This window comes from Onychomys torridus, chromosome 17 (assembly GCF_903995425.1).
Source record: "Onychomys torridus chromosome 17, mOncTor1.1, whole genome shotgun sequence".
In the NCBI taxonomy this organism is placed as follows: Eukaryota; Metazoa; Chordata; class Mammalia; order Rodentia; family Cricetidae; genus Onychomys; species Onychomys torridus.
Genome location: NC_050459.1, coordinates 1,499,945 through 1,515,005, shown reverse-complemented (window position 1 = coordinate 1,515,005; position 15,061 = coordinate 1,499,945). Strand labels below are relative to the sequence as shown.

Below are 15,061 nucleotides of genomic sequence, written 5' to 3'. Positions count from 1 at the left end.
CTCCCCCAGCCCCAAGCACACGTGTGTATGTGCATGTGCGCATGTGTATTCGTGCATTTGTTCAAACTTACCACCTCCCTGACTCATCCTCCCAAGGCATGCACCCACACACCTATTTATAAGTTTTTAAGAGTTTTGTCTAAGAGTTTTGCTGTTATGTGGGGGTTGTTTTTGTTATTGTTTTTGTTTTGTTTGTTTGTTTTGAGATAGGATCTCCTGTATCCCAGACTGGCCTTCCTATACAGCCAAAGGTGATCTTGAACTTCTCACCCTGCTCTTATATTCTGAGTGCTGAGATAGAGGTATGCACCACCCTGCTTGGAGTTGAACCCAGGGCTTTGTGTATGCAAGGCAAGCTCTCTGCCAACTGAGCTAGATCCCCAGCCCAACAGCTCTTGCTTAAAGTCTCTATACTAATACAAAAAGCCACATGGAATAACTATTCATATTACAAATGGACTCACCTACTGCCAAATGTCCCAGGGTGCCTCTAGGTCATTAAGGACACGTGACTGTTGTTTATTTTCAAAAGAGACTTTTCCTTCCTCCCTTAGCAAACCAGCATCTGCACGGAGAGCAACGTGGCCATAAAAGCAAACACAGTAAAACAAAATCAAGTTCCATCCTGGCGCTGCTGGTTCAAGAGGAGGTGGCGAGTGGCTAGTGTTGAAATCACTGAGGTTTGACTTGGTTCTAGACAAGCATCCTGACACTGCGCCATTGCCCCAGCCCCTCATTAGGAGGTGCTAGGCAGGTGCTCTACCACTGAGCTATATCCCCAACCTCTTTTATTGCTTATATTGAGAAAATGTCTCACTAAATTTCCTACACTCGCCTTGGGCTTATGATCCTCCTGCCTCTGGCTCCAAAGTACCTGGGATAGAAGGCCTGTGGTACCATGCCTGGGGCAGTTGTTACCTTTTGTTTTGCTTTTACTTAAGATTTATTTTATTTTTAATTATATATACATATATATGTCTTATGTGTGTCTATGTATACATATGTGCAAGTGGATGAAAAATCTAGAAGAAGGCATCAAATTCCCTGGAGCTGGAGTTCCAGGAGGTTGTGAACCAACTGAGTGATGCTGGTAGGCAGATCCTCCACAGGAGCAGCGTCTGCTCTTAACGGGTAAGCTGTCTCTCCAGCCCCAGGTTTGCCATGTTCTAAAAATATAGCAGCATCTATGCTGCCTCTGATCCTGTACTGAGGGAAGGAAACAGAAAGGAGAGTTGCAGTGAAGGACGCCAATATGTGGGTGACCCTCCAGATGTCGTAGACTTTGTGGGAACACCTTGTGGAGACAGCAACAGCATTGGGCACAGGGCACATGTCTTTCTTCTAGGTTGGAGAGGTGGGCTGAGGATCCTTGCCAAAGATATAGCTCAAAAAGTGGGTTCCCAGTGAAAACTTCACATTCCCTTAAGGGTCCACGTGTGTTACTCACTGATGGCATCAGCGAGGAAGACACTGGCCCACTCAGGCCCTCCTACATCAGTCCAATAGCAGCTCATAGCTCAAACCCTTCTGATCAAGTACCGGAGGGTTTCTTATGGCTTCCGGCCTGTCAGTTAAGGTCTCCATGGTTGCCTAGCTCTTCCTCCCACTCCACCTAGCCCCACTGATCTCCTAGATTCTGTGATACTCAGCCTAGGCCCACAGATTCCCAAGATCCATTCAACTTCAGAAACAGCACCTTGTGCAGTCCTATGATGCCAGGCCTTTGCCTGGGCTGTTGCTTCCATCTGAGTCCTTCAGTTACCATTCCCACTGTCCGATACCACACCCAGCTGACTTTGTGAGAAGTTTGCCTGCAACTGCTTCTAAGAAGCCTCCAGGATTCCCACACTGTCTCAGCAGACTACAGTGCCTCTGCTGGGCCAGGATTACTCTGCCTTACAACTGCTTGCCCAAACATGGGTCTCTTCCCATAGGATAAGGCTATCTAAGAAAGCAGTAAACATATCCAATTCCTACCACAATGGTTAATTTTGGTTGTCAACTTGATCAGATTATGCAGTCAGCTAAAAGATATGCCTCTTAGGATCCGTTGAAGGTATCCCCTGAGAGAATTAACTGAAGCGAAAGGGCCCTCCCCCAGTGTGAGCAGCATCTTCTAGTGGCAGCTTAGATATAAAGAGATCCGAGGAGAAAATGGCTTCTTTTGCCTGCTTGTCTTCACTGGCTGCTGGTGAGTGTATCTACTTTATTCCTGCTCCTGCTGCCCCCATCCTGTGCTAACACTAGAACCTATCTCCGTTGGCTTTCTATGATGGTCTGAAGACTCTAAGAATCCTTCGGGCCTTCAACGACAAACTGAGGCATCCAACCTCTGGGATTGAGCAGCTACTGGGTTCTCACCCTCTCCAGCATGTAGGTAGCCACTACTGGACTGCCCAGTGTAGGGACCTACCAAATCCCTTCTGTGATATAGACTCATTCTATCAGTTCTGTTCCTCTAGAGCAGTGGTTCTCAACATGTGGGTCACGATCCCCACAGGGATTCCCATATCAGATATTTACATTACAATTCATAACAGCAGCGAAATCAGTTATGAAGCAGCAATGAAATAGTTTTATGGTTGAAGAACTGTACTAAAGATCACAGCATTAAGCAGGTCATGAACTACCGCTCCAGAGAACCCTGACTAACAAGTGTCTAAGAAAACACAGAAAAGTCTTAAACTGCTCTGCTTCTGAGTGTGAGGTCCAGGGACCTCTAAGTAAACCCTTCTGGCCTCTACCCATGTCCCCAGAAAGCTACAGCTGAGATGTCCATTGAGGACCAGTTGCTTCTACCATCTTGGAGATTGCTGGTGAAACTGAGGCACAGAATCACCCAAGATCATAAAGGAGGAAGCAGAGAACGGAGAACCAGAAGGTGAGCTTACCTGTTTCACCAACCTGTACCCAACTTGAGCCTCATCTCAACATCCAGCCTGATTTCTACTTAAGCTGTATCCAGAAGGACCTGGATGCCTGGCATGGTCGCGTTGGTACCTACCATGTACCAGGAACTGCTCTACACACTGGAGTCTCCACAGGAACTGAGCAAACTGTGTTGCTAACTCAGGAGTTCATGTGTTTAAAAGGGTGGGAGAGAGACACATAGCGTATTTTGTTAATCAGTTTGTTTCAATGTATCAGGCAGAAACTAGTCCTGTGGAGAGAAGAATAAGGGGGGAGGGGGGGATGTGACGAGGGATCCCGAGGAACCCAGAGGCAGCATTTGAAAGACCGAGGTCAGAGGAGATGCCTTGGTCAGTAAAGTGGAGGCCACAAGCAGGAGGGCCTGAGTTTCATCTCCAGAAACCACTTGTTAAAAAGAAAGCCAGACCAGGGGTATGCTCTTGTGATCCCAGAACATGGGAGGCAAAGGCAAAGGAGGACCCCTGGGGCTTGCTGGCCAGCCAGCCTAGCCTAATTGACCAGCACCAGGTCCCAGGAGAGGCCCTATCTCAAAAAAGGTGGATGGCTCCTGAGGAAGGACATTTGGGCTTTTCCTCTGCCCTCCACATATGTTCACAGCAACATACACCCACAAACAAAAGAGGGAAGAAAGGGAAGGAAAGAGGGAAAAGGAGAAAGAAAAAAAAAGAAAAAAAAGGACAGACAGACAATGGTCAGGAAAGTCTCCTTGAGAAGGCAACATTTTAAGTGCAGGAGGCAAAGAGGAGAAGCAGGTCATTCTAGCCAGAGTCAACAGCCAGTCTACAGGCCCTGAGTCCGGGCCACACACTGGACTCAAAACACATAGGTGATGTGGTCACAACAGAGGGAACGCTGGTTAGAAGTGAGGGCAGGCAAGGGTCTGCCACCTATGCAGAACTGTCCTCACCCATCTCTCAGCAAGAGACCTGTATCTCTTGCCTCCATCACTGTCTGGGTCCCCTGTCATCTCCCAAAAGTCCAGGCCCTCTGCCTTACCCCAGAAGTAAGCCCATTACACCTGCCACAATTATATAGCAGAACCAGGATCAAAATGTACCTGCTACCGATTTGGACAGGCAATTACCCAGCACAGATTCCAAGCTCAGGAAAGCCTCATGGGGGCACACACCTTTAAAGCCATATTTAAGGAAACTAAAGCAAGCAGATCTCTGTGAATTAAAGGCCAGCCTGGTCTACATACAGAGTTCTAGGCCAGCAAGGGCTACATAGTGAGATTCTACCTCAAAATGAATTAATTTTGGATCTCAGGTTGTTTTACCCCCCAGCTACTGGGGAAGCCAGGGCAGATGAACGCCTCAGTCTGTGGTAAGAGTCGTAAAGGTGACAAGAGCCGCTCACCAGCTCTTGCCCACATGAGGTACAGGGAGGGGGAACAAATTTAATCTCCACCACCTGGAGGGACAGTAACCACTGTCCAGTAGCTGCTCCATCCTCAGAAGCCTGGCTTCTGTGGTTTCTCCTCCAGGCTCAGCATCTTTGTTTCTTCAGACTCCTGTAACCTGCTACCCTGTTCTATGTATTGCCTGGCCTTTATCAACCCTACCTCCATACCAACAGAGTTCTTTCCCTGACTAATTCCTTCTCCCTACCCTTGGGCAAAAAGGAAATCTGGACCCCTTTAGGAAGTTCCTGTGGGCAGCTTCATCATGTACAAAGAAAAGATGTCTTGTCCTGGTAGGGGAAAAAAGGGGGGAGTGTAGACCTGTCTTCCTCTTTTTAGGATTCATCAACACACACACAGAACATAATTACAAAGCAAAAAGTTCCAACCACACATCCTTTCTGGGGTAAGGACCTTCCAGGGATCTGTTGTGTTAGTTTTCAGGTCCTTGAGGACCTTCCGTCTCTTTGTCGGATCCTCTTAACACTCACTCACTCTGTTTCAGCCACACCAACCTCCTTGCTGTGCTTCTAGCCTGAACCAAGCTTGTAGTGGCCTCAGGGCCTTTACACCTGCTGGTCCCTCTGCCTAGAATGCTCTTCATCCACATGATTATCTGGCTGCCTCCACATCCTTTAGACCTCATCCTTTCTCCTGTCCCTGCCTCCAAGAACACCCAATACAGCATTGGATACAAATGACACACGCAGTGATGGAAGGGAGATAAAGCCAAAACCAGGGCAAATGGAGAAGCCAGGATGTGGTTGACGAGAAAAATCCCTTTTTAGACAATCATGGAATCTTGAACCAAAACTATGGCTTTCAGGAGCCCAAATGGAGCCGAATGCTAGCCACTCCGGGGAGGGCATCACACTAAGAAAGATACAGAGTCCAGACTGAGGGAGGAGAAAGGCTTCTTTACGTTCCCTTGACAGGAGCAGCTGCTCTGAGTCTGAGGTGGCTATTAAAAAGGGACCAAAGGGGACCCAGAAAAGGTCTGAAGGAGGCAGGAGGACAGCTTCTCAGGTAAAGGTACTTGCCACCAAACTTGACCCAATTCAGTCCCTGGGACCCACATGGTAGAAGAAAAAAAAAACTGACTCCTACAAGTTACACACACAGACACAAAGACACAGAGACACACACACACACACAGAGAGAGAGAGAGAGAGAGAGAGAGAGAGACAGACAGACAGACAGACAGACAGACACAGACAGAGAGAGAGAGACAGAGAGAGAGAGACTCACTATGAATAAAGTAAAAATGCTGTAAAGGACTGAGGAGGGAAGGATAGGTACATATGAGAGGAAGATTCCTGTCCATGAATTACCCAAGCGGGGCATGCAAAGACAGTTTCTTATTTATATATATATATTTTTTTTCCGAGACAGGGTTTCCCTGTGTAGCTTTGCGCCTTTCCTAGAACTCACTCTGTAGCCCAGGCTGGCCTCAAACTCACAGAGATCCGCCTGGCTCTGCCTCCCGAGTGCTGGGATTACGGGCGTGCACCACCACCACCCGGCTCTTACTTATATTTTAATTTAAATGTTCATTTTGTAATGCTGGGGATGTTACCCAGGACCTCACACATGCTGGGCAAGAGTTCTGCGTTAACCTGGGTCTCCAGACACCACCTAGTTTTCCTTGTATTTCTTTTCAAATTTTCATTTATTCATGTGGGAGTGTGTGGGGCGGGTAGGCGAGTGCCATAGTGTGGAGATCAGAGGATAACTTGCAGGAGTTGTTCTCTCCTTCCACCAAATAAATTCTGGAGATCAACCTCAGGTCATCAGGCTTAGCAGCCAAGGGCCTCTACCCAGTGGCCCACCATATTGCTGGACAGCCTTCCTTGGCTCTTGGCTCCCCACCTACTCCCTGCCCTGTCTTCCAGCCAGCTGCCATCTTCTTCCTCCAAAGCCTGCCGTATGTCGTTCCTCCACCAGCTCAGTATCAGAGGTATGACAAGAGGCCAGTACCAGAAACAGATGCTGACTTGGATGTAACCCTGATCCCCTCAAGCCAGCCACACATAACAATGGCTACCCCCGCCCACCTAGTCCATCCAAGATCCACTGAATTCTCACCCATCCAAACCTCCATTTGATACAGCCTCATCACCTAAGCCAGATTAGTCACCTCTATTCTGGTCTCCTGGCTCCTGCCCTCATATGTGCCATTCACACCCAGCAGTTTGTTCTCTGGGGTCAGAAGAGCCTCTAAATTCCCCGTTGAGGCCTAGCCATCCTGCTCTCCTATAGACATCAAGGATTTTGTTTGTCTGTTTTTAAATTGAGAGAGAGGGAGAGGAAAAACCACAAGAACATGACTGCAGTGCCTGAAGAGGGCAGAAGAGAGCATCAAATTTAGAGTTATGTCAGGTGGTTTGTAAGCCACCGGATGGGGGATGCTGGGATCTGAGCTCAGGTCCTCTGCAAGCAAGAACAAGTGCTCTTACCAATGCTCAATCTTTCCAGCCCCCAAGGATCTCCGTGTTCTTTCTCATATCTCTGCTAATTATTCCTCCAAGCACCTAGCAGTGTGCTTAGAGACTTGTACATGCTGGTCCTTTGGTTTGGAATACTGTTTCTCTGCCCAATGAACACAGCTATCTATCTTTAGCTAAATCAGTGTCACCCACCCAGGATGCCTTCTCTGACTCTCCCTGGGCCAAGCTGTGTTACTGTACTCAGTTCTGCCCTGGGGCATGAATTCTGCAATGTTAACGGACTGATTTCATCAGGCACTGATTACCAGCCAGGCACAGTCCTCAGTTCTTTAACTATATGGGTGTTTGAATGGTATCATTCCCATTTTACAGCTGGGAAAAATGAAGCAAACTCACTAATCTGAGGATTGCAGCACTCTAACAGGAGGTAGCTGCAAGCCCAGACAGCAGAATGAGGCAACCTGGGGCACCCAGATCACAGAGGAGCATCCCCACTGCAATGATTTCTTGTGTCATCCCAGGAGTGGGAGGATGGGACCTTTACTCACTCTCCTGGTCATCTTTAGTAAGCCCAGAGGCTCCTTCACCAAATGTTCCCTTGCTCCCAGGCACTGTGCCAACTAAACGCTTCCCCCACCCCAACAGCCAATGGCCTTGGGTTTGGAGGTGGATATTATTCTTCTTATCTCAGAGCGGAGCATGGAGGCCACCCCCCAGGCCCTCAGGAGTGCAAAGAGCACTGAGATTTGTCAGGCACTATCCCCAGCTGAGGACTCATTAACACTCTCAGAGAAAGATACTACAGACCCATTTTCCAAAGGGACAAACGATAACTCAGAACTCTTTCCTGCATCCACAAGCTCCCAGTTTATATCTATTGCCTCTTCTCTCCTTGACTCCTGGAAACAATCCTCTTTAGGAATGAATGATGTGAGAAGGGAGGCAGAGAAGATCCCCAATATTCCCTCAACCTTGCTAAACTTCAGGGAAGGCCCCAGGGAGGCTGAGTGACACTCAGGGAACTCAAACAGCATCAATGGCTGGGAGGGGTCAGCTGTAATGCTAGGGGGCTTCAAAGGCAACTTCATCCAAATAATGGGTCCGGGTCACCCCAGTGGAGGCCACACTGGTGTTAGGACCCTGGCTGGGCTCAGACTGCAGTCTTAAGGACTTCTGTCTCCCCATATCTCAGGCAGCTCATAGGTTTTGCAAGCCAGGCTGGGTCCTAAGAGCCTCCCTTTACCTCCACACTCTTCTTTAAGGTGGGAGGACTAAAAGTTCAAGGCCTGCCAGGCTTACAGAATGAGTTCAAGGCCAACATAAATGAATTAGTGAGACTCTTGTCTCAAAATAAAACGTAAGGGCTGGGTGGATAATAGGTCAGTGCGTAAAGTGTTGTGCAAGCATGAGAACCTGCGTTCAGATCTCCAGCACCCATGTAAGAACTGGACATTGTGATATGTGCCTGTAACTTCGGTGGGGAGTGAGCACGGGGGTGGAGGGGAGGCGGGTGGCTTGCCAAAACAGCAAGCTCCTGGTTCAGTAAGAGACCCTGTCTCAGCAAATAAGGTGGAGAGTGATTGAGAAAGGCATCATAGGTCAACCTCTGGCCTCCACACACTTGAGCTCACACACACACACACACACACACACACACATGTACATACACACATATACACCACATGGAGCATACATACATAAAGAAGCAACCAAAGCATTTCAGTGGTGGAGTGCTCTCCTAGTATGAGACCCTAGATTCAACCTAGTCCTAAAGAAAAAATAATAAAGACCCTTCCATACCCCCAGAGCCCAAGTCCATCTCCACACAGGCCTTCCCTCGTGTCCCACTTCCAAACATGCATGAAACACAAATCCTTTGGGAATATATAAAGAATTTCTAACTTCTTATCACTTTACACACCTTCCATCAGGGGTCTAGCCAGCTGCCTCTGCCCGAGGGTCTTTTCAACCTTCCCCCACATACTGGCTGCAAGATCCTCCTCTCAAGACATAATCAGATAGCTATTGCTTGCTTGCTTAAGCATCCCTCGTACCCAGTCCTGAGACTGAAACTGTGGGCTCCTCATTGTCTTCCAAGCCCTTGTCTACCACTCCCTACCTCCTTTCTTCCTTGTATACACTTCGGATACGTCAGCCTCTTTTCTGGTCTGCAAACACACCAACCTGGGCCTTTCCCCGGGATTTTGTTTCCTGGGCCCAGAAAGCTCTCCATAGCAGGTGCCATTATGACAGACTGGCCTCAGACACCCTGGGCTCCCTCCCAACACTCTAACCCCCATCACCAGCATTCGGATGTGTGCTCTCCACGCTCCTGGCACCAGCTAAAACGTTGCAATCCTGTTAAAGACGTTGTTTCTCAGAAGCCGGTCTACGAGGCTCCGAGACAGGGCCCTAAAGTGTCTGTGGCCATCGCCCATCTGTGGCACCCAGCAGGCGATCTGCACCGATTCTCCGGTGACAGACACTCCTGTGACGCAGTGCCCGTTCATACATCCGGATTCCCCGCGTCACGGGATCACGATAGCCCCTATTCGCTCCCACGCGTTTTCCAGTCACGTCCGCCTTCACCTTCGTTCTGGGGGTACCCAGAGCTCACTGAAGAAGGCAGCCCGTGCCCCGACCAGCTAGGAAACCCATAGAAGTGCCTTGTGGGTGAAATGATGGGAATCTCATTGACTCTATCTTGGAGCCGAGCCTAGCTGGTCTTGACCTGAGAGGGGAGACTGGAGATTGTCTCCAGGGTGCTTCTAGAGGGCAGCGCCCATGGAGAGGGCCACTCGCTTACCTGGGGGTGCAGGCCCAGGCAGGGTGGAGATCAGCAAACCCAAAGATGCAGTAGACACGCGGCTGACGGCGCTGGACCCAGGGACTCTGCTCTCCACAGGGCCTCCACCCACTGGGGAGGAAATAAAGCCGGAGGGGACCTCGGGGAGGAGTTTGATGGGGGCTTGGGCGTGGTCTGGGCGGGGAGGGGCGTGGCTTCAGCGATCTCCGGCCCAGTGCGCTCTGGCCGGGTGCGCGCAAACCGCTCAGTCCAAGAGCCCTGAATCTTAAACTGCCCAACCCGCGTCCTGGCCTGGCGCCCCGCACCACCAGGCTCCTCCCTAGATCCCGCCCCACAATCCTCGGCCGCCGCCAGACCCCGCCCTCAGCCCCTAGCCCTGCACCATGAGACCCCGCCTCCAGCCGACCCTGGCTTGAGAAGCCAGGCTCCGCCCCAGTCCATGACCAGCTGCCCAGAGCTCCCAAGCCCCGCCCTCAGCCCCCATCCCCGCACCGCCAGGGCTCGCCCCCAACTCCAGACCGACCTCTACCCTGTCTGCCACGCCTCTCTCCAATCCCCACTTTCAGGCTCTTCCTCTCACTTCCTAGGCCTGGTCCCCCCGCCCGGCTTTGTCAGGCCCCGCCCCCAGCTCCCGCCTTTCTGGGCACCTGGCCCTTTCTCCAGCCAAGCTGTTGGTTTTTGCAGCTTGTTATCTCTGACCTTTTAACCCAGCAGCGCCTGCTGGGCGCTGTCTTAGGCTACTGGTCTACTTCTGGTCTCTCCTTCCCAGTCCTAGATCTCCTCTTTGTGATGCTCTCTAGCTTGCTCTTCTGCCTACACCCCGTTTTTCAGATGCACTGCTAGGTTCTGAAAAAGGGGCTTGGGTCTTTCGGCAGGGCTCAACACCCTAATACTTGAGTAGCTGGAGTCAGTCAGACCAACCTAGAGGATCATGGGGGCCTCGGCATACTGAAAGACTGACCACAGGATTGAGGGGGAGAAAGAGGACCACATGAATATGTCAGCTGTAGTTTTGTGAGGTGCAAGTTTCAGGCAAGATATAGGCGATGAAGCTGAGGTACAGGTCAGTGTGGTTGACAGGTGTTGATCGAGGGCAGGAGGAGACTCGGCCTCTCCTTGCCTAGAACAATCAAAGGAAAGACAATTCCAGGGCCAACAGTTGCCAGTAGAAGGGAAGAGGCTTCTAACAGCTTTTCATCTTTGAAAAAGAAAAGGTAAAACGAAGACATCAAACCTATCTGTGAGGGCTGGGGTTGGAGGCATAGCTCAGGTGATAGACTGCTTGTTTAGCATACAGCAATCCCTGGGTATGATCCCCAGTACCACATGAACCAAAGGTGATAATGTAGACCTCAGACCTCAGCACTCAAGAAACCAGGGAAGCTAATCTGAGCTACAGGAAACCCTGACTCAAAAAAACATAAAATAAAAAGCCAGTTTTCATGGGTCCCGGGGCAGACCCAAGGCCCACTACAGGAAGTTGAGATCTTCCTGGTCAAGACAACCTGTCACTGGGAATCCAGTTTTCGGTCCCTCCCTCGGAGGGTTCCCATCCCTGAGCGTACCACCCACTATAAACATTCATGTATTTTTTTTCTCCTTGCATTTTTGAGAAGAGGTATTTCTTCTTAGGCCCTCCTGGCCTCAAACTCAGCAACCCTCCTACCTCTGCCTCCTGCATGCTGAGATTACAGGTGTGCACCACTAAGTTGGGGTGGGGGGGTGATATTTATCTTTTATTTTCTTCCTGTCCCTCTGAAGTTTGTGTTTCCTATGTGGAAGAAGAAAGACACACGAGATATTTATTCCCAAGTGCTCAGAACGTGTGAGCCACTTATGTTGATGGTGGCATGAGCATCTAAGCCAGAGGTCCACAGCGAAATGGAGGATTTGAATGGGCCAGAGCCAGGGTCAGGGAGAATTTTTAGTGGAAGTTACAGCCAAAATGGGACTTCTGGAGAAGGATGGGAGTGCCAGCTTTTCGTTTGTGCCCGATCCCCAACCTCAGAGTAGTTAGGTGTCTTTGGAAGAGGCTACTCCTGGCTGTCTGGAGCAAATGGAAGGACTAAAAGGAGCATCAAGCCTGGCAAGGTGTCTGCCACCAAGCCTGGCAGCCTGAGTCCAACCCCCAGGACCTACCTGGTGGGATCAGAGAGCCAGCTCCCACAAGTTTTCTTTTTACTTCCATACGTGTACCCACACATATCCATGTGAGCACAAAGTAAATAAATAAATTTAAATGTAATTAAAAGTAGTATCAAGGGGGCAGCAGTTTAGAATCCACAAAAGTCTCCCAAGTCTCTCTGGGTAAAGGTGTAACTCATTTTGGACCTGGGTGGCATGAGAGGAGCAAGGTGGAGGTGTGGAAGATATGGGAGGCGGTCAGTCTGGAAGGCCTGACCCAAGAGCGGTCAGTGGACGGGAGATGGTACACTCGAAAGATTTAGAAACAAAATGGACAGGGTTTAGGGGGACAAGGGAAGCCAAGGCATGGCCTGCATGAGAAAATAGAACATTTCTAAACTGGTGAGTACAGTACAGTGTGTATTGTCAGGGAAGGGAACCCTAGTGAACGCTGGACCTCAAGCCTGGGAGACTGAGGCTCCCATATTTTCTCCTCTTACAGACTTTTCTTTGGTTGTTGTTTTTGTGTTTGTTTGCTTGCTTTTGTTTTTCCGTTCTTTGTTATTTTTATTTTTGAGACAGGATCTCTTAAATCTCAAGTTGGCCTCAAAATCCCTGTGTACCTGAGGATGACCTTGACTTTCTGATCCTCATACCTCCACTAATTCCTAAACTCTGGGATTATAGGTGTGAGATACCTTAAGAGATGTTTTGGGTGCTGGAGAGATGGTTCAGTGGTTAAGAGCACCGACTGCTCTTCCAGAGGTCCTGAGTTCAATTCCCAGCAACCACATGGTGGCTCACAACCACTTGTAATGAGATCTGGTGCCCTTTCTGGCCTGCAGGGACACATGCAGGCAGAATACTGTATCCATAACAAATAAATAAATCTTAAAAAAAAAAAAAAAAAAGGTTGGGGATTTAGTTCAGTGGTAGAGCACTTGCCTAGCAAGTGCAAAGCCCTGGGTTCGATCCTCAGCTCAAAAAAAAAAAAAAAAAAAAGAGGTGTTTTGGGGTGTGTCCAGGGCTACCTACACAATTGGAAAGCACTCTCCCACGGTCTCCCACTGAGCTGCATTCCATTACAGCCCCCCACCCCACCCCAACACTCACAGGCAGACTTTCACACCCTTTGTGATCTTCCCATCCACGTGAAGCTCATCTGATTAAGGAAGCTGGTATGCACAGGACACAGGAAGCAACCCTGAGCCGCTCTCCTCTTCCCCTCTGTCTTAATTACCTTTCTGTTGCTACAATAAAAGACTCTGACAAAACCATTTAGGAAGGGAGGGTTTATTTTGGCTCACAGTTCCAAGATACACAGTCTGTCATTGAGGGGAAGTCACAGTGGCAGGGGGGTGGGGCTTCTGGTCACAGAAACAGAGTAATGAACATCGGTGCTTAGCTCGTATCCCGCCCTCCCCCCAGACAGGGTGTATCCGTGTCGTTTTGGTGCCTGTCCTGGATCTCCCTCTGTAGACCAGGCTGGCCTCGAACTCATAGAGATCCGCCTGGCTCTGCCTCCCAGGTGCTGGAATCAAAGGCGTGCGCCACCACCGCCAGCCCATGTTGCTCTTTTTATATACTCCAGGATCCCCAGCCAGGGAGCAGTGCCGCCCGCCACAGTGGCACTTCACTCTAGTGAAGACACTCAGGTATATCCACAGGCCTCTCTCTCCCGGGGGTTGGGGTGGTGGGGGATGGGGGGTAGGAGGTGTCTAGATTTCATCAAGTTGATCGTTGAGATTGACTATTAGAGCCTCTAACTAAGGAGCTGAAGCAGACACCTATATTGATCTTCTCTAGACCCTGGGCTCATTGTGGCCAGGCCTGGAGACTGGACCCTGGACCCATGAAGCCTGAGCTAAACACAATAATAGACATTCAAAAATTATCACTGTCATAGTCAGGGGTTCTGTTGCTGCTATGAGGCACCATGACCAAAAAGCAAGTTGAAGAGGAAAGGGTTTATTTGACTTACACTTCTACATTGTAGTTCATCATTGAAGGAAGCCAGGACAGGAATTCAAATAGGGCAGGAGCTGATAGAGAGGCCATGGAGGGGTGCTGCTCACTGGCTGGCTCCTCATGGCTTGCTCAGCCTGCTTTCTTATAGACCCCAGGACTGTCAGCCCAGGGATGGCCCCACCCATCAGTCACTAATTAAGAAAATGCCCTACTGCTGGGTCTCACAGAGGCATTTCCTCAATGGAAACTCCTTCCTCTGATGACCCCAGCTTATGTCAAGTTGACATAAAATTAGCCAGGACAATTTGACATTATTCTGACCTCTGAAGTCTGTAACTATGATACTTGAATTTCTATTTTATATTTACTTATTTGTGGGGGCACTTATGTGCTGCAGTCTATATGTAGGTGTCAGAAAGCAGCTTGCAAGAGTCAGTTGTGACCTTCCTTCCCCCATGTGGGTTCCAGGGATTGAAACTCAGGTCATCAGGCTTAACGGCAAGTGTTTTGACTACCGGATTCATGTCTTCAGCCCCTAATTATGTTACTTCCTATGACAAACAGGATTACACAGAGGATGAAATGAAGGGCCTTGGGAAGGGAGATGACTCTGAACTACCTGGGGCCTGGGGTCACCACAGGGTCCTCACAATGTTGTCTGCAGGCATGAACCTGAGTCCCGGTGATGCCTGAACCCAGACCTGACTCTGAGCGCTCACTGTGGTGTCTTCTACATACTTGGACTTGAGTGTAGTGAGTGAGCTGGCCTCCAACACGGTAAGAATTTGTTGTTTCCTCTTTCTGTCTTTGTCTGTATATGTGTGTGCACATCTTTGTTGCATGTGTGGGCATGTACTGTGTGTCAGTGTCTGAGCATATATGTGTGTGTGTGCATGTGGAAACCCTAAGCTGATATGAGGATCCCTTGGATCCCTCTTCCACCTCATTCACTGAGTCAGAGTCTGTCACTCAAACCCAGAGTTGGCCAATGTGGCTAGTCTTGTTAGCTATCTTGCTCTGGGGATCCCCTGTTTCCACCTTCCCAAACTGGAATTACAGGTGGGCATCGTACACTGGGTCTGGAGATCCGAACTCAGGTCCTCATACTTTATACATCAAGTGCTCTAACCACTGAGCCATCTGCCCACCTATATGTTACTTTACTCATCGAGTTTTTGATCCCTTTATTTTCTTCTTTTGTTGATGGAGGGGAGCTATGTAGTCTAGGCTGTGCTGAGATTACAGGTATGCACCACTATGCCTGGTGGTGTGCGTGTGTGAGTGTGTGTGTGTGTATGTGTGCACATGTGTGAGTGTGAGTGTGTATGTGTGAGTGTGTAAGTATGTGTGCACATGTGTGAGTGTTTATATGTGTGAGTGTGA

The 15,061-nt window shown here is 49.4% G+C and overlaps 2 protein-coding genes across 4 annotated transcripts in view; one reads left to right on the top strand and one right to left on the bottom strand.

Moving 5' to 3' along the window:
* Positions 1-9,871, bottom strand: part of Cers4 (ceramide synthase 4) — a 31,992-nt gene extending 22,121 nt beyond the window's left edge. The window contains exon 1 of one of the 3 annotated variants that reach the window (XM_036166349.1): positions 9,587-9,871. The gene's annotated coding sequence lies outside the window, so the exon portion shown is untranslated. Of the gene's footprint in view, positions 1-464; positions 772-9,083; positions 9,254-9,586 lie in introns of those variants that run through there. The other 2 variants (XM_036166351.1, XM_036166350.1) reach the window with 2 other exon arrangements.
* The window catches only part of Fbn3 (fibrillin 3), a 116,351-nt gene continuing 110,854 nt past the window's right edge, over positions 9,565-15,061 (top strand). Inside the window, exon 1 of the mRNA XM_036166870.1 lies at positions 9,565-9,815. Coding sequence (XP_036022763.1) covers positions 9,565-9,815 — 251 coding nt within the window. The remainder of the gene's footprint in view (positions 9,816-15,061) is intronic.